At 38.0% G+C, this 20,336-nt stretch overlaps 1 protein-coding gene across 3 annotated transcripts in view; it reads left to right on the forward strand.

The window, feature by feature from the left end:
• Positions 1–20,093, forward strand: part of LOC111346052 (uncharacterized) — a 91,715-nt gene extending 71,622 nt beyond the window's left edge. The window contains exons 1-10 of one of the 3 annotated variants that reach the window (XM_088759398.1): positions 1–111; positions 5,425–5,723; positions 7,041–7,194; positions 9,485–9,717; positions 10,418–10,550; positions 11,298–11,374; positions 12,432–12,595; positions 13,247–13,278; positions 16,721–16,804; positions 17,537–20,093. The exon at positions 1–111 is cut by the window's left edge and continues 226 nt beyond it. In XM_088759398.1, the coding sequence (XP_088615524.1) occupies positions 1–111; positions 5,425–5,723; positions 7,041–7,194; positions 9,485–9,717; positions 10,418–10,550; positions 11,298–11,374; positions 12,432–12,595; positions 13,247–13,278; positions 16,721–16,804; positions 17,537–18,324 (2,075 nt within the window). In that variant the 3' untranslated portion in view covers positions 18,325–20,093. The remainder of the gene's footprint in view (positions 112–5,424; positions 5,724–7,040; positions 7,195–9,484; positions 9,718–10,417; positions 10,551–11,297; positions 11,375–12,431; positions 12,596–13,246; positions 13,279–16,720; positions 16,805–17,536) is intronic. The other 2 variants (XM_088759399.1, XM_088759400.1) reach the window with 2 other exon arrangements.
• Positions 20,094–20,336: the final 243 nt, after the last annotated feature.

The raw sequence follows: 20,336 nt of genomic DNA on the forward strand, positions 1-20,336 counted from the left end.
TGGAAAAAAGCACGCTGTGTAGCTGTTCATGTAAACGCGAAACTCCAACCTTCCTCCCAGAATTAGGAAGTTGTGGTAATACAGCAAACATAAAGAAGTTCCTGTTTGGAAGTAAGTAAATTGTTGGCATTGAAAGCGTTTTAACAGGAGTATGAATCAATATGATCGTGATAATAATAGTGACCAGTATAGGCAATTAATCACAGCTTACATCATCTATTATTAATGTGTTTTTAACTAATCATCCGTGGAATTTTTCGGACTCCGGAGTCACCGATATCGGAATCAGTGATCACTGTCTGGTGTATGCAATAAGAAAGATTTGTATCCTCAAATCAAATCCAAAGACTGTAACGAGCAGATACTTTAAAAATTTTATTCCACATAGTTTTCGAACTGATTTATCTATGGTCCCGTGGCATCTGATTGAACAGGAACAAAATCCTGACATTGCTTGGGATATATGGCAACATATGTTCTTAGAAATTGCTGATAGCCGTGCACCATTAAAGAAGAAGAGAGTGAAAGGAATCTCTTCCCCCTGGATTACTCCAGAGCTAAAAAGGCTAATTTTTCAGAGACAAACTCAAAAAGTTGGCCTCATCATGCAAGGTTCCCAACAGATCGCAATTGGACTTCTTACCGAACATATGAAGAATAAGGTTACTTATGAAATAAAGAATGCTAAAATGAACTATTATAATGCTTTCTTCAAAGATAACTGTAGAAACATAAAGAATACTTGGAAGGGAGTTAACAGACTACCATAATTTCCGGCCGTTTACCCGCAGTCCGGCCGATTATTGCATGCAGCGAAAAAAAAAAATCAACAGATTACCCGCACTCAGTGGTGGACAACCCGCACCTTAAAAACGAAGGAAATTTGTGCAAATGTGCTCTAGAATTCACAACGTTGCATACTTGACAGAATGCGAATTTGTGGCCACATTTTGTGCGATTACGATCGTTCAGCGCCATGTTGATTTCTCCAAAAAATCGATATCTCTGGTTCTACTAGGCCTGACAAGTCCCTTAAAACGGAAAATTCTCTTCAGCTGAAGCTAGTGTCAACTGGAAATTTGTTACTGATGCGCCGGTTATCCTCGGTTTATATTTGAGACCAAGGTTTTGCCGGTTTACACGCGTGCAGGGAATTTGTTCGTCGCGCAACTAATTGTGCGTGAAATAAACTCGAGTCGGCATCATGTTTTCGTGCCGCTTTGTGGCACTCTTAATACAGTAAAATTCATCAGAGAGGTGGAAACGCAGATAGGTGAGAATTTTCTTCAATTCAACCGCCATTAGATTTCAAAATTGTCACATAACCCGCACTTCCCTATTACCCGCAGTGGCGCGTGTTTAAGGCAAAATCAACAGATTACCCGTGGGTAAACGGCCGGAAATTACGGTAATTGGAAATGAACCTAAGGCCCTGTTTACAAGCAGGTAGGGTTACCCTGGCAGGAGGGTTACCCTAACGCTCCCACATTTCTTTTTTTCATCGACGTGTTTACAAAGCAGCTAGGGTTACCCTAGCTGCCTTGTAAACGCTCTGCTGGGGATAACTCGCCTACCCGTGACAACTTTTTACTTGTTTCCAGACCCTTTGAACATTGATAAAAATGCATGCGGTTACCAGGCATAGGTAAGTTGTCCCAGGTGGTAGGGTAACCCTACCTGTGAAATTTTGCTTGTAAACCCAGGCAATCTTTGACCCGCCTGCTAGGGTAACCCTAGCAAAAGGGTTACCCTCCTTGCTTGTAAACAGGGCCTAAATTTAGTAAGATAACTCAGCTAGGCATTGGGGATACTGTAAATACTGACCCCATCAAAATCAGTAATATACTCAACACACATTTCTCCAAAATAGGACCTTCCTTAGACTCTGAAATTAAAGATACATCCAGCAATGTTACTGACTTTATTACACAACTCGGGCAGTCAGAGGGCCAATAACTAAAATCAACCAATCAAAATGCTCTATTGCCGGTCAATATTCTCTCAGTATTGGACCGGGCACTGTCCTGAATGGTCCCGAATGATACCGCACTTGTGTCCCTTTGAACTTCAGTCGTATAATAAATCTCTTATTAACCAAGCTTGCTCGGGACCATACTGGAAGAATATCGGCCCTCAGTCTTTTTTGTACAGACCTCACTGCGCTCGGTCCGTACCGTCAAGACCTCGGGCTGATATTCTCCCAGCACAGCCCTCGCGCTTGGTTAATAAGATATATAAATTACCCCCGCAGAACACATTTTTAATTTGGCGAAAGTATCATGCCAGGTGGTCTTGATAACATCTCAGCGTGTCTCCTGAAAGAAGCGTCTCCCATAGTTACTCACAGTCTAACTTTAATAATAAACCAGTCAATTACCACTGGAATATTTCCAAATGCTTGGAAGTGAGCTAGAGTTTTGCCAATATTTAAAGAAGACCTCAGGACTGATCTTAACAACTACAGATCTATCTCAGTTCTGCTTATAGTAAGTAAATTAATTGAAAGAGTGGTTTTTAATCAATTATATGAATATTTAAATAATAATAATTTGTGAACTGAATCACAATCTGGCTTCAGACCTATGTTTTCCACTGAAACAGCTTTACTTGAGGCTACGAATGAATGGTTATGGAATATTGACAAAAAATCTCTTAAATGGTGTGATATTCCTGGACTTGAAAAAAGCTTTTGATACCATGGATCATGCCATCCTTCTGGAAAAGCTTAAACTCAAAATCTCTAAACTGGTTCCAGTTCTCCTATTTATCTAATTGAAAGCAACAAACATTCATTGATGGAGTTCAATCTGATTTCTGTAATATAACATGTGGTATTCCACAGGGGTCAATTTTGGGCCCTCTCTTATTCAATATGTATATTTAATGATCTCCCTTCATGTAATTTGTTTTCAAAACCCAGAATGTATGCAGATGATACTACTCTTACCACATCTGCAGAAGACCCATGTGTCCTTGAACATAAAATGAATTATGATATGAATTTAATCCAGTCATGGCTGTCAGCAAACAAATTAACTTTAAATGTTAAGAAGACTAAATACATGCTTATAGGGAGCCAATTTAAATTATCCCAAATAAATAGTGACTTCACAGTCAAAGTCAATAATACACCCTTAGAAAGAGTAATTAAACATAAAACCCTTGGAGTTCAAATTGATGAATCTTTGAACTGGCGCCCACACATTCATACCATTTCAAAGAAAATATCTGCTGGCATTAATTGCTATTTTAAGGCATGTAAGTCATTTAGTACCACTTGATACTAGAGTGAATATGTACAATCCACTGGTAATGCCATAATTTAATTACTGTGGTGCCGTATGGGGTAATATCAATAAGGGACTAGCAAACAAACTTCAAAAGCTGCAGAATAGGGCTGCTAGAATTCTCATCTTTTCTAATTATGACATTTGCTCAAGTGTTTTGTTGGATGAACTTGCCTGGGAAAGGCTGGAATATGTAAGACTTAAACAGTTGGCTGTGACAATGTATAAAACCCATAATAATCTTTCCCCATTGTATCTGAGGCGGATCTTTACCAACACCTCAAATGTACATTCACACAATCTTAGAAATTCTGAGTTAAATTATTATGTCCCCAGACTCAGAACTGAGTCTGCAAAAGGGAGCCAACACTACAGAGGATCTGTTCTGTGGAACAGGATTCCCTCAGAGATTAGAAAACTGCCTAGTTTAAATGTTTTTAAAACTTCATTTCATGGGAAAGATTTTTCTGATACACCATTGTAACTTTTATTACCAACAATGTAAGTTTTTGTATTTTTAACATTATAGCTAATAGTTCCTTATTATTCATGATGTAAGTTTTGTATTTTTAATATTATAGTCAATAGTTCCTTAGAGTATTTTAGTTTAGTTCAAACACGATTCCTAGGAAGACCATGTAAAATGATACAATTTCGTGTATAAGTAAAGATTGATGATGATGATGATTGCTTAATTTAAATTTCATTCTATTTACAAGATGATCCATCAAACGAGTTTTAGGAGATTTACGACCTGTGATGACATAAACACGATAATGATGAAATTTCTTCAGCCTAAATTTGATTATGCAGGCCACAAAATACATGGAAATTCTAACCAAAGCATTCTGAAGCCCAGTTGTAAAACAACACTACATTATAACCAGTTGTAAAGCATTTAACTGTGGCAATATTATTTCGTCCTTTGCTCATAATTTCAATTTTTTAAGGGGGAATGTGGGCCCTTAAAGGGATAGCTTAGCTCACTCAGGGTGTTCCTCTGATCCATTCAAAGGTTCAACCCTGCCCCCCCTTCCAATGCAACCAATGGCATTTGACTGTTGTTCATGCCTGTGGGTGGGGAATTTGAACTTTGCCTGGATCCCTAATTAAGAAGTGTCAAGTCTTTCCAGCAGAATACGTGTGTTTTATCTTTTAATATGGAGGTGTTTAAAGGTAAAGAGAGAACTTTTGTTTGCAAATGGCATAGAATGAAAAGTCAGCAAGGTCTAGGTTTTAAAGCTAGAAAGCTAGGTAAAATCAATTGATGGTCAATGGATAAAAAGTCATGGTCGCTGTTCTCGTCCTTTTTAGACCGGCAAATTGGGAAGTGTATTTTAATACGATTTTGGCCCAGGGCTGGGAATTTGAATGAACCAGTCTTCAAGTTCAAAAATGCCAGGGGGTTACATGGATAGGAATAGGGGATGTTGAAGCTTCAAATTGATTGACCCATAAGATGTATGAAGAAAAGAATTAAGTGACTGACTTTGTAGCCCTTAACAAGTTATGGATTGAAGGGAACTTTTTCTGATAATCCCCTTCCTAAAATGAGCCTCTTGCCTGAGAGTCCTGTAAAATTAAAACAATCCTTGTATTTCTGCACTTTAGATTTTACAAATGGTAGAAATAGTGAACATGAATGAGAGAAATACTGATTAGTAAATGAATTGGTCATAGATAAAAGAGGAATCTGCAAGGACATTGAGTATGAAATAAATTTTGTGATAAACATATGGGTTTCCTGAAATACTGTTTTACCTCCATGTCAAATGACTTTCAATATTTGATGGATCTAAAACTCTATAATTGTAGTGGTGATTCTTACTATTGATTACTGTGTGGAGGTTTGCGTATTCTCAAGTAGAACAGTCCTTAAAGACATTTGAGGACTGTTCATTAAGCGAAACTCTTGCTTGTATGAATTTTATAACATCATGAAGAGGCCTTTTACAATTTATTATTAATAGTTTATGAAATAAAACAGTTGTACCTGCCTGCTCTCTTAAGATGAGCACCTTTACTTAATAAACATATCTCTGCTATAATTATCACCCATTGTACTAAACATTATACCCGTTGAATCATATAGTCCTGAATATGCTGAATTAATTTGTCATCTGTGGTTACTTTGCAGATTGCTCACAAGCACTTGGTATGGAAAGTGGGAAAATCAGTGATTCCCAACTAAGTGCCCCACCTAGTTTTGTTGGCACTAGTCCTTGGGATGGAAGACTAAATAATGATAAGGCCTGGTGCACTGGTAGTGACAAAGGATTCCTTGAGATCGACTTAAAGGAGGTCAGGCATCTGTCAGCCATTGCCACTCAAGGTTTTAGAGGAACCTTTGAAAACTATGTAAAAACATTTGAGATAGAGTACAGTTATGATGGTGGAACATGGTTTGAATACAAAGATGAAAATGACAAAAAAAAGGTACTAAATATTTAACTATGATATGTTTAAATTTCCATTTTTCCATGAGTATTACATTACAAGATGATGGTAATTACTTAATGCTTCTAAAAAACTATAAAAAAAAATTCGATTGTATCTTAGGGGTCATGCAAAATTATATTTCATTAATTTTAAATGGCCTCTGACAAACTTTCAAGGACAAACTTTCAAGTACAAGCTTAAGATATATCAATTTAACCAAGCAGGTGGTAACAGTAAAAAACTTTTAATAATAATAATGATTAACAATAATTTCTTATTTATATTGCACAAATTAACATGTGGATATGATCAAATGCACATCACAACACTTTTCGGGGGACTTTGGCCAGACTGCACCAGCAGTTTACAAACAATCGAAGGAAACCTATTTGAAGATTCCCCTTCCCCCCAATTCCCAGTAAACAGGCCAGACCACATCACAGTAATCTCGTGAGTGGGTTCTTTAACGTCCCCTGCCTAACTAAATTAACTAATTAATAGATGCAGGAGACTTTACTACCATAATGATGCAAGGTTAGAAGAAAATATTGACTGTCAGGCTTAAAAGCTTGATGAATAAAATCACTTCTGCTCCCCCCCCCCCCCCTCTTAACCCTTGTGCCTCACCCATATTGTTCTTTTTTTTAATTTGATCAAAGTTTACTTAACATTATAAGGTGTTTCTTATCTCAAAGACGACTTTTAAAAGATCAGCAAAATTTTCAGACTGCCTAATATCATTAGGTAAGGAATTCCAACTTTTTGGTTCTTGAAAAATACAGTCCATAAAAAGAATTAATCTTGAAGATATCCAAGATGTTTGATTTAAAAAATAATGGAGCAGTATGAGCACGAAAGTGAAGATTAAATATAATTTAAGCAGCATGTCATTGGAACAGTAATAGTTGGTTCAGATCTGTTGCAAGTAGAAGACCATTAAGCTATGGTGCAGTAAGTTAAGTAGGGGCAGAGTAAGGTGTAATCAAAACTTAAGATAATTTAGTTTTTGCTGTGATAAGTAATGAGATGCACTGGAGATTATACCCAGGGTCTTAGATATATTTTTCAAAAAATGCGATTAATATGAGATTTCAGGAAAGATTTTCATGGATCAATTATGCAACTTGTAGTTTACAATTGTATCTGGAAACCCACCAAATGAAATAAATTGATCTTTACTTGTATGTATCAACTGCAAAGCCTTTTTCAATTTTTTCTCCTTTGTTATCAGGAGGAATTAATTAATCAAGACATTCTGCATTTTCAATATTTTTTTTCTTTTAAATAAATGTTTTATTTGATGTCTGCTTTCAGAAATTTACTGGAAATGGTGACACAGACACCATAAAATACAACAACTTCAGAGGGACTTTTGAAACAAGATTCCTTAGAATATATCCAAAAAGGTATAACAGAGCAGGATTTAGATGTCTCAGAGTTGAAGTGTATGGATGTTCTGACAATGCCGGTGAGTGAATTCTTTAGATTACTTGCTTTTTTGTTAACACATTAAATCAGTGAGTTTAAAGAGTTTACAGAGCTTAATGCGTGCTGACTCTTTTGCACAAGTCCAGTTGGGATCCTTTACAAATAGGAGATGCAGGTTTCTTCAAGGAAGCATTATTAGGCTCAAAATTAGAAAACAGATTATGTTATGATATTTGATATTTCATTTGGCCGAACTACAGAATTATGTTCCAGCGTTGCATGGAATTATGTTCTACTCTTTTAACTTCAATAATTGCGATACGATTTCTGTTATTACGTAGCTCTCAATTGTATTCGGAAGCTGCCGAATAATTTTTTTATTGTCTAAATTATATTCTCCATTTTCGACTTTTATCTTCCCTGCTGCCGAATTTTTACCTTCTGTTGTTCGATATGACATGCCAAATTATGTTTTTATTTTCTAAATTATGTTTTCGATCTTCACTGAATTATGTTCGGCTTATTGACTGGGCATCGCAGTAAGAAAGCAACGAGAAACCCTGGGACGGGAAAAACTCCCACCTTTCGTAATTTATATTCATAATTAACAAGTCCGACGTCTTGGTTTATATGGAAATGGCAGAGGAAGGAAGAAAGAAAGAGGGACCACGAAGAAGCTGAAGATGGAGAGAAGGCGAACAAAAGTCAGAAGGCAATAAGGCTTCTGAGAGAAGTCATGACTTTGTTGACCGAGTCGGTTAACGAGGGGGAAGCGAAGGAGTCGCTGTAGTTCTTCACGGGACTTCCCCCTCGTTAACCGACTCGGTCAACAAAGTCGTGACTTATTTCAGATTACTGATCTCGCGCAAAACGGGACGCCATTGTTACAAAACAAACAGAAATTTCTTTACCTTGGCAGCCGTTGCTAAGCGATTTTTAGCCAATCATTTTCAAGTAATTTTGCCCGGGGCAATTACAAAAATTAAGTAAAAATGCCCTCTGTTCTGTCCAATCACAATTCAGTAATTTTGCCCCTTATATGATAATGAATAATTACAAAAGGCGGTAGTTTTTCCCGTCCCAGGGTTTCTCGTTGCTTTCTTACTGCGATGCCCAGTCCATCAGCCGAACATAATTCAGAGAAGATCGAAAACATAATTTAGAAAATCAAAACATAATGGCAGATATTAGATCTGAGCCCGTGTACAAGCGGTTTTGTTTAAAGGTGCACGGAATTGAGGCACTTGGGCCTAAGGCTTTGTAAATTCTCAAAGGTAACTCTGTATATTTAAAAACAACTCGCATTTTACGCTATTTTTTTACTTTTATCGAGAATCTGAAGCACTCAAAAGGCAACGATAGCAATAGTTAGACATTTTATTGCATTCGGATGCAACAACTGGAGCGATAAACCACACTGCAACATCTTGGCCGGAAAGTCATCATCAATCAAGCGTCTTTCCCTCGGAGCCTTCCTTTTGGTTTTCTGTTCGGAGAAACTGAATATTGTCGGAACTGAGTCTGACTTAAGACTTACTTTCCGGCCAGCATATGACTTGGATAAGTTTTCCTTTTCAAAATGTTCACTGCATAAAAGAAATTTTTACTTACGGGCGTGTTTTCCCGTTTAATCTTGACTAGCCAAGTCGCCAGAAGTTTCTTGTTGCTCAGTGGCAGTGAATGCCACGAAAGATGCTTGCAATGTGGTTTATCGCTCCGGTTGTTGCATCCAAATGCAATACAATGTCTAACCATTGCTATCTTTGCCTTTTGAATGCTTCAGATTCTCGATAAAAGTAAAAACATTGCGTAAAATGCGAGTTATCTTAAAATATACAGTGATACCTTTGAGAATTTACAAAGCCTTTGGCCCAAGTGCCTCGATTCCATGCATCTTCAGACAAAACCGCTTTTACGCGGGCTCAGATCTAATATCTGCCATTGAGTGTGTTTTCAACAAGAACAATGGAATCACAGTTTCCTTGAAGGTTTCCTTTGTGGTTTTAGATGGTTTCAGGTGGTTTCAGGTGATTCCAAGTTTTAGCACCTATGTTGCGTCAACCTGTCCAGCCATATAGCATGGGTCTCATGATAAATAAGAATTTGTTTTAAATATGAACAGCCAGCTAGAAGATGGTGTACTTGAAGACACTAATGCCATGAAATAGAGTGGAAACTTACAGAAGTAGATGGTTCATGTTCCAACTGCCATCATAGAACCCTACCGGAGCTCCTTTAAAAAGTTTGCATTCCATGGTTGATGTTGATTATTAGGCTAGAACTTGTCAAAATAGATGGTTGATGTGTTGTAATTTTATTTTTTTTCACAGTTTGCTCACATTTCTTTGAGTGGCCCTTTTTTCTGAAATCCCTTAACCTTGCAAGTGGGGGACAGGAGAATATCAATTCAGCTAATATCTATCAAAGCTGTCAAGTTGATGCTGGAAGTGCAGGGTACTACAATTATCAAATGGAAAACAAGTGGATGGGAATAAACCAAGACATCTTTAAAGTGGTAGACGTGCAGGGAGAACTAGTTTTCAAGGTTCTAACTGTATCCAGGGTTTGTGAAAGATTTTGCATGAAGCAAGCCAGTGGCTCAGCAACTAATAACCCCTGACTCATAGCCCCTAACAAACCTCACAGCTCAGTGGTCCTTCACTCACTTCACAGCAAACAAAACTGTTGCAAAGCTAGATTGGAAATGATTGGACCTCGATCATGCTAGGAAACTTATCATAGTCTATCTTGAATTTTTAAGATAGGCTTCACAGAGCTCATGGTATTGGCATTAGCATATTACCAAACAGCTTTGAAATGGGTTTCAAGGCTGTGGAGTGGGCTGAGGACCTCTGTCATTGCTGCAGACTGTGATGTGGATCACAAGCATTTCAGTAGGTTGTGGGTAGCTGGGCTAGCTTTTTGCAAAAATTGAACTGTAAAGAGTCTGAAATAGGGAGGTCTCAAAAGTGTGGTGATTTGCGAACTAACTGTGGAAAATGTGTGGAAAGTAGATAATTTTATGAAGTCTTCAAACGTTGAAAGACATCTTGTAGTGTTTCTTAATTACTCCTACATTGCTGGATTAGACTGTTTTGAGGCAGCTGAATTAAGATGGCTTGGTTAACAATGGCTAGAATGTTTTTGGAGAATTATGAAGAACTTTCAATTTTGGGCTTAAACCATCCCTAGCTATCATGATTATGCTCAGAGCTCTGTATAGATTAATTTATGTTGTGGTCATTTTGCTTGCATTTGGTTAGTGGGCAGATACCAGAGACAAGAACCTGTTTGGCAGAATTGTACAGGTAACAGCGACTTGTAACTATTCAGCATCTGCAACTCGACCACCCAAAACTGCTTGTCTGATTTTTAAGACCTCAGGGCAAATTATAGGTGAGTGTTTCGTCATTAGAATTTTTAAGAATCATAGCTTTCAACCTGCCGGATAAAGAGCTCAGAAGCAGCTTAGGAACTGTCTTTTAAAGTTTAGAATTCTCAGTTTGGGGTAATTAGTGAAAACGTAAAGGGGTATTTATCCTAATGTTCCTTTATTTATTTGATAGTTGTGAAGGCTATAACCACGTAACTTGCATGGAAGTAGATTTTATGGCTCAACATAAAATACTGATTCCTGTAGCATGAGGCAAGTTGGAACATTTGATACTCTTCCTGCACTGGAGGCCAATTTACTACTGTGCTACACTTGCAGTATTACCTCAGGCTTACTTACAGTTAGCAAGTACCCATTTCTACTCCTGATCTACTCCTGTGAGGAGAGAGAGAGACTGGGTGAGGGGTTTAGTGCCTTCCTCTTAGAATGCCACCCTGATGACTTAGTCTAGCAGTGGGCTCAAACCCAGATGTTTTGGTTAATTACCATTTCTGACAGCAAATCTGTAACAATAAATCATTTTTTGAACTGGATGTCTTGTTAATTATTGGTTGGGGCTAGTTAACATGAAATGGACGAGCATCTTATTGAAGAGGGGAGAGGATGCACTGCTATTTGTTACAGTAACAACTAAGGGTAAACTAAAAACCATAACATTTTTATGTGGCTTCGCCTCCTGTAGGAGGCAGTGGCCACAAAAATGAAGAACTTTCAAGCCATTGCTGAAATGAGTATCCATTACCTTTCAGTGACACCAAGCACTGTGGCAAAGACTACACCAAAGAGGGCAGTGACTGTTTTTACAAAACCAACAGAGCCTTCTAAGGTGTGAACCAAAATTTTACATTATCCGTATAAAGAAAAGTGGCTCAACTTTGATAATGATAGGCTTTGTTAGACAAGTGAAAAATGACCCTATATGGCCATTTTTGAACAATGGCGCAACAGCTTCAGAACACGAGGGATTTGTCAAAGTTTCCGATTAACATACGAGCGGGAAATTTAAACGCTTGGAAAGACTAGACTTTAGTTTAGAACTATGACAGTGTCTGGAGAAAGATTTATATGGAGAGAGGTGGTCTGAATGAGACACATAACGTATTTTGAATTCTTGACGAGTGCTTTGCCACATTAGCGGTCAATTTTTTCCTGGGGTAGACCATTGAGAGTTGACTCGACAAAACAAATTTACAATACCCACTCCCCCAAAGCGGCTAAATCAGCATTAAATTTTCCCTTGGGGTACTCCGGTGACAATTTACCTGTCGTGTGCAAATATGCGCTACCTACTCTTCCAAAATAGCTAAATTGTCATGCCAAAAATTTTTTTCCAATTAGTCACAAACTTTTTTGTGCCGCTTTGGCCAAAGTCCCTCACCACCACAAAGAACGAAAGGGCTATTGTTTACTACTTAATGTCATAAGTTGAGCCAGAACAATAGACCATTTCTTGATATGCAAAAGGCTGTCATCGACATTGACTTGAAAGGTTTGTAGACCACCCACCTCTACTCTTGATTAACAAACTTTTCTCCTATTCTTCCAATGTCAATATCCCAAGTGGGTTATTATGGCAATATATAAACCAATAAAAACTCTGGCCTATTACTTTTAGAAGTTCGACTGTATTTACATAATCCATCTCTAGCCACTGGCACTGAGTTCAATAGTTGTTATTACTAAAACAGTAACATATCATGGCAGAAAAATATATTTTGTATCTCTTTTATTCTTACAATGGTTACAATATTTTTGGGCGAAATCCTGCGTTGTTTGCTCAGAGGTGAACAAACAAAGGATAGTCAGAGTTTGTGTAGCCAATCAGAACACTTCTATGCTATCCACTGTTTTTAGTTTCTACTAACAGATGCTATTCCTTGCAGACATCTTTAGTGACTGAACCTTTTGGAAACTCAGGTGACAAAGACACAAGAACGAACGAGAAGAATGGTGGATCTGGAGTTTTGATTGGTGTTGCTGTGGCATGTGCAGTTGTGCTTGCAATTGTCCTTATTGTTCTTGTTGTGTTTTGCAAGAGGAGAAGATCGTAAGTCTGATTCATCTACATGACTACATACACATGTAACCATTTTCTCAAGATTTCAAGCCATCAAGATGTTGCTAATAAGTAATACAGTTAATGTTCGTGAGCATAAAATTGTTTTCGGCGCGACTCAGAATCAAGGGCTAAGATGACTTTGAGAAGGACCCAAAACATGTATATGCCCAAGAACATTGTATTTCTATTATTATCACCTGGAGGGAATTGAGAAAATAAAAACTGAAAAAAATGACAAACAATTATGCAAGTGTGCCAGCAGATTAAAATATATTTGAACCTCGCCAAAATCTTTATTTTAGCTCGCAGAATATGCCACAATGCCCTATAAATGTGGAATAATTATCATTTATTGTCCTTGAAAGTATCCTCTGTCACATACTTGATCGCTTTTTGTGGCAGTCTTTTTGACAATGTTGTCACACATTTTTGAATCTCTATACTTATCACTGACAACTTTTTTTAACCCAATGATTGAACAAGATTGTTTGTACACAGTTTCTTAGCAAAAGTTTTACCTTGAATTTTCTTAACAAGTAATTCTTTTATGAACTTTACTAAAACAGAAATATAATGAGTCAGTTTCAAGTGTAAAATTTTCCATTCTGAATATTTTATGTGTTGGAATTTTCTACATAGGAAAAACAGTCAGCAAGGAACACCATCATCAGGTAAAATATCTTTTATTAGCATAGTCAGGGCTGTTGAGGCCCTGCCATGAGGCAAGACAAGTCAATAGGCCATTTTACAGTTGTGTACTTAGTTGCTAAGCCTTTGATTCAGAGTGAGGCTGAAGGTGACCTTGTTGTGATAGAGACCTGTATCTACTTAGCATGATAACAAAGTGATTTACATTTGAAAGGCAGCAAGGTTTGTATCATAACAAGGTCAACCCTAGCCTCACTCCCATTCAAAGGCTTGGCAACCAAGCACACAACTGTAAAATGGACTATTGCCACGTCACGTCTTGATTTTGGCCTTTTTTATTTCTTTAATTTTTTTTTTTCGAAGATTGACTTGAAATAAAAGATAGCGCTAAGAAGTCACGACGTTTCCACCTCTCCGTGGTCATTTTCGAGTAAGTTTTCCAAATCAGCATAAATATGTTGAAGCAAGTTGAAGACGATAAAATGTGGCGAACGCTAAAATATGTGAAAAAGTGTAAACAATACACAATGGAAGAGAATAAAAGAATAAAGGAATAAAAGAATAAATAATCGTAGCACGAATTGTTCTAAACAAATAGTTTGGCGCGAGTTGAATCGCATTGTTTGTTTAGCGTTGGTTTCAGTTCTTTGATAAAAAAAACATTTAAAAAACAAGACAGTCAAAATTGTTCTGACACTTCGTAAAGATTCGAAAACTCTGTGTGATGTCTTCTGGTAACTGCTAATTCAATTCGCGCCACACTATTTGTTTAGAACCACTGCCAGAAACTTGGGTCAAAATACCAGACGCGCGTGCGTATTGAGAAGTTAATGGCGGCGAAATCGTGTAAGGAATTGTATGGGATTTCCACAAAAATCCAAAATACCACAAATACGAGTAAGATTATTCCTTACCTCCGACTCGAAACATGTTCAGTAAAGATTAAGCTGTACTTCTCACATAAAAATAATTCAAAAGCTGTTTGTCTACTTACTTCTAGCGAAGTCAGCAATGTTCGATATTCGAGGCTAGCCATTACCTCTAGTATGTTTCAAATACAGCGTAATCCATGGCAAAGGATCGCCGATTTGAGGAGCAACCCTCCAGGGAGTCAACTAGCTCCGACTCGCATTAAATAATTAAGGGAAGTTCGAAGTAAACAAATCGTCCATAAAAAGAGACATTTCTTGACGATGAGATACTTCCAAAAGAGCTTAAAAATTTCTATTTTTGGTCTGTGGAGTCTGTGATCTGAGACCATCCTTGAGGACGCACCAGAAGGGAAAGCGTTAAAAGAAAAACCCTCTGCGAAACCTTCAAACTGTAGCCATATTTGTTTTTCTAATTCAGCAATGTTTGACGGGAAATGAACTCAATCCAGACCCCCTCATACTAAAGTACAGCCTTGAATGAAAATTTTCTCGCGCGAAAATTAAGAAGCAGATCAGAGAGATCTGTATTAGTACGTTCGTTGAACTGTGTTTTCAACTGGGAGAAAAAGCCCTTTTCAAGTAAGATTAGCCTAGATCTTCCATTATTTAATGCAAGTGGTTTAAGCTACAATTTCCAAAATGTCTGACATCTTATGTATTGAACTTGTATCCAGACCTTAAAGTGCACCTAAACCCAAAATTTTTTTTCCGCTTGACGAAATAAGCTTATTTTTGGAGTATTTCTGTGCAAAAATTTTTTAATATGCTTAAATCTTTAATTTTCTGTGCCTAGTCAAAATACGGAAAATCGGCCGCCATCTTGCCCCACGACCGAGTTTAAAGAGGAATGGCTCTAGTGGATAATGTGACGTCAAATCTAGAACACGAAAGTCTGCATTTCACACATTTTCACTTGTTTGGGAAAGTTGTCGTCGATATTGTCCGAAATATGCCGACTAGGTGTGTTGTATGAGGAATGTATGAAGCGCGATACCCTCTTGCAAATTTCGCACGTTGCTACATCCTCCTACAACACACTTAGTCGGCATATTTTCGGACAATATCGACTACAACCTTCTCTAACAAGTGAAAATGTGTGAAATGCAGACTTTCGTGTTCTCGATTTGACGTCACATTACCTGCTAGAGCCATTCCTCTTTAAACTCGGTTATGGGGCAAGATGGCGGCCGATTTTCCGTATTTTGACTGGTCACAGAAAATTGAAGATTTGGGCAAATAAAAAAATTTTTGCACAGAAATACTCCAAAAAATACGCTTATTTCGTTAAGCGAAAAAAAATTTTTGGGTTTAGGTGCACTTTAACAGCTCGGGAAAATTTGGAACTTTATTTCTGCACTCCTTTCTTATGAGCATGTGAAGTCAAACTGAAATAAACAGATTACTCTAATTACTTTTCAGGCACTGTGCCGTAATTTTCTTGAGCTAATTGTGCTTACAATTCTGTATTCCTTTCCCTTTCTTGAACCTTGTGTTCCCGTTACGATTTTCGAAACGCATGTTCATTTTTATAGAGAAATGTCCCTAGGGATATTACGTGACTTGAAACTGAATTTCGTGCAAAACATCTTGACGATTACAAAAAAAGGCCAGTTTGAGTGGACATTGAAGCTTAGTACAGAATGTCCCTTGCATTACATCTGACAGCAAATTGCTATAAGTCGCTCTGCCTTAAAAATACCAAGAGATCAGTTGAAAGTTGTTTTTCTTTTGCTTTTTTCTCCATAAAGAAGGTCCACAGGACTTAAATCGTTCAACGTTTTATATGGAATTTGTCTTGACCGCCATCTTTGATTTCATCCGACCTCAATCCGCTGACCAATGAATGCGGGAGCAAAATGTCCTCGATTTCTGGCGATGAATTCGTGCTACGATTATTTTATTATTTTATTCCTTTATTCTTTTATTCTCTTCCATTGTATATTGTTTATACTTTTTCCCATATTTTAGCGTTCGCCACATTTTATCGTCTCCAATTTGCTTCAACATATTTATGCTGATTTGGAAAACTAACTCACTTGAAAATGACCTCAGAGAGGTCGAAACGTCGTGACTTCTTAGCGCTAGCTTATTTTTCAAAGTCGATTTCTAAGAAACTACTTATTAAGATTGACTTTTTTGAAGAAAAATGCCACGGAAAATGCTTAAAAGAGCATTTCTGAGCCTCTAGATTTCAAAATTTTCTGGGGGTGGCATGCCCCCCCTGACCCCCCTAGCGTTTCGCGCATGCGGCGCTCGAAACTTGCCTCGTCTTGTTCTGAAGTCTGGCGTGGCTACAGCCCTGATAGTGCCGCAATTTGTCTTGAAATAAATGTCATGAAATACACGAACATCTTTTTGCGTCATCGCATAACAGATGAAAACGATGTGAGTTTTGCGTGATAGAGCAAAATAACAATAGTGAATTATTCTAAGCCATGTATTTTCTCTAAAAATTCAATGAAACTAATTTTCAAAATTTTCAAGGTGTCGGATGTAAACTTAGTTCAGCATTGAACATTTTATTTAATTTCAGTGAGAACAAAAACGGGAAAACAAGTGACATCTTTTACTGATCAAGAAAGTCAACCAACCTACCAGGATGTTGTCAAAGACAGTGGTGAGTAAAAGTGATGTGTCCTGACTACACCCGCCTGTATGGTTTCACCCTCCCAGAAGTGATTAACATGTAACTTCTCCCTATGACATCCATACGTTATCCAGCAAACAGATAATAAGAATATAAGTGAGGCGTGAGTAGTTCAGTGGTCAGTGCGCTGGACTCCAGGTCACACGGCCCGGGTTCAAGTCCTGGCAGGGGCTCGACGTTGTGTCCTTAAGCAAGACGGTTCACTCACATTGCTTCGTCTTCTCGGATAGGACGTAAAGCCAGAGGTCCCGTATCCTGCATCTGTCAGTTAATTTGGTTAGGCAGGGTACGTTAAAGAACCCACTTCACGAGATTACTGTGAGGTGGTCTAGCCTGTTTATTAGGAATTGGGGGGAGGGGGCATCTGTAAAACATCTTCATTATTAATTATAAACAGCCGCTGGCAGTCTGGAAAAAGTCCCCCGCACAGTGTTGTAAAGCGCATTAGAACATTGATATTAATTGATATTATTATTATTATTATTATTATTATTTAGAATATTCACACTTATCAGGTAGAAATTGTTATATTGATATGAATTCTCGTAATAAATTTAGAAGGAAATGTGAAGTAGCTAAAGAGGATAGCTCGTCCTGTGGTCATTCAAAGTCTATGAGAATGCCCAATGATGTTAGAATTGATAGGAATAATTTTGTTGTTTTAAACTAAATGTGCTCTTGATTCACAATCATCCTCACCAGAACCAAGGTATGGAGGAGCGATCTACAGCGCACCTGAAGTAAACAGATATGAAAACCGTGTTTACCAAAGCCTGGACGAAAACGTTTTGCATGAGACACCAGGGTACCAGACCTTAAACAGAGGACAGCATCCCACAGGGCAACCAGAACGTGATGCAACGGAACAATCAAGTGCAGTAACTGAAGCTGTCTATAACGTCCTTAAAAAACCTGATATTTCACAAGAAAATGATCAGGGATGCCTTTATAATGTACTTGAGAGGCCTCCCACACTTAGGAGCTGCCAGGTACCGCAAGTGGAAAACCCTGTGTATAATGTGCTTGAGGGGCCCAATCCTAAGCAGGACCAACAGGAACCTCTTTATAATGTCCTAGATAACGGCCCTGATACTAATGGTGGAGCCTTTGAAGATGGTGTAAATGATGAATACAGTTATGATGTGCTTGAGAGGCCCGGCCCCCAACAGCACCCACAAGAGCCTCTTTATAATGTACTAGATAATGGCCCTGGTGCCGATGGTGGATCTTTTAAAGATGGTGTAAATAATGAAAACCTGTATAATGTGCTTGAGAGGCCAGATTCAGGTACCGGACCAAATAGTGGTGAGGAAGAGTATGCTGCTCCAAGAGAGCCCCTTTCCCCAGGTGGCCGTAACAACCCATCCTATGAGCAAACTCTGGGGTTTGATGTATCTTATGAGAGAAGCAGGTCCGGAAACGGAACAGTGTATGAGGCTTTGAGAGGCGGTGATGGCGATGACATGTACCAGCCTTTAAAAGTAACTTAAGTTCTAAGCTTTAGAGCGTAGTCAAAGAAATTGCTGCGAATAGATAAATTTAGTGCTAAATTTAGTACTCGCTTACTCAAACCTGAATGAGCCTGAACTGCTCTTTAACTCGCAGTAGCAAAGCCATATCCCTTGAACTACTTTTTTCTAGTTTTTTAGCCTTTTTAACAAAACATAGCATTGATACATTGTAGGAAAAGAGTTTTCTTTTATTTAACGAATCTTACGTGACCAGAAAAAACAAGTGCGCGCCGAAAACTAGTCTTTGCACTTTCTCACGTCAGCAGCGTACACTCATGGGCAAATGGTGGACGCTGGATTGACCTATCGGAGCGCGCGCTTTACTTTGGTCATGTTATAATTTTAGTTAACAGAAAACTTGCACTCTTCAATTTCTCCAGCAGTTTCCAATTAGGGTAATTCTACCGTAATTTACTTTATTTTTACTTTTTTTTTCAAATGAGAACATAGAAACTGCAACGATTATCCGAATTAGGCAGGCATCGTAAAATGTTAGTTACAGTTACATAGAACTGTTTGAAATTCGATGAGGTTACTTTGAAAATACTTAGAACGTATGCCAAGTGTAGAAAAAAACAATATTTTGACCAAGTCTTCGTTAGATTTACATTTTATTAGAGGGTGACAGGTTTTTCGGCTAACAGTGAAAGTTTTGACCATTTTGCGGATAACCGTTTACCCAAAATGGCATTGAACATTGGAAAAATTTTTACGATTATTTATTTTTTTTTTGCGACTAACGGTTAACATTTGTCAATTTTTAAGCTTAACGACTAAATTTCTTTGCTGTTTGACGGCTAACGGCTAACCCTATTGAGAACGTCTTATAAAGTAGAGTATAGAAATATTTAGACCAACTATCACACACTTTTGTTATTACTCATTTACTTCTGGCAGCCTGCAAGCCAGCCTATGTTATTCACTTGTAGTATGTTGTAAATGCCTCGCACTAACCGAGTTTAAGGTCCGTACTGGAAGTTACGGACGGCATTTTTTTGTAACGTCGCGGGCTTTAGGTGGTTTGCAACCAATCTCTAGAGACACGGGTAACGGTGGTGAAAGGTACAAATGCTGGTGCACGAACAAAAGAACCCAATGAGATATCTATTGTTTACGTCCACCAACATGGCGGGTATAGACCACTTTCGTAAGTGGCTGCGGGATTAATATTCTTTTGTTTAAATTTAAATTAGCCCTACTGGCCTCGTTCTCCAGTACAAAATTCAAAAGAAACATTATCTCAAGCGAGGCCAGAAGGGCTAATTTAAATTTAAACAAAAGAATATTTATACGGCAGCCATTTGTGAAAGTGGTCTATGACGTAACGTGCAAACCACCTATAAATCGGAGCAGAAAAATCAATGTTCCATGACTTATACAGTACCGACCAAGAAAACGAGGTCAGTAAGATGTTTCTTGTTATATCTCTGGGTTCAAACAGAGCGGAAAGATTTCACTTCAAAAAAACATTTTGAATTTAACAGGCCGTCCCATCAAATACGGCCTACGAGATTGTCCAATCATAGTGCACGCGCTAGATTGGAGATAGAGGAAGAGGCTTGACATTATATGAAAGTGAGCAATCATTCGTCTCGGTCAGCGACTTTCGTTATCTCAATCAGAGGAAACCGTATAATTCATGTAACTTTTAGGGAATTATTATAGAGACGTTCTCTTGGAGGAGTCTTAAATTTATTCTTTGATCGATTATTCAATTTTTTTAAAATAAATGAATTTATAATTTTTTATTAGAGGTTTCCATTTTGCTTATGAGTTCCATTTTACCCTAACCTGCGAGCAGGCGCCTGTTATTAGCGCTTCAGAACGAGCGATTACTTGCTTGTTGGAAAGTGTAAGTCCGCGAGAGGTCTACAGCGGGTCAGTTCCAGACAGCCGGTAAATCGATTAGACAAATGTCGGAGCGCGCCGTAAGTATTCATGAGCCGTCACAGAAATCATTGAGGCCACGATACGTTTGTTGACTGCTTCCG

The sequence above is a fragment of the Stylophora pistillata genome, chromosome 5, assembly GCF_964205215.1.
Source record: "Stylophora pistillata chromosome 5, jaStyPist1.2, whole genome shotgun sequence".
NCBI classification, from domain to species: Eukaryota; Metazoa; Cnidaria; class Anthozoa; order Scleractinia; family Pocilloporidae; genus Stylophora; species Stylophora pistillata.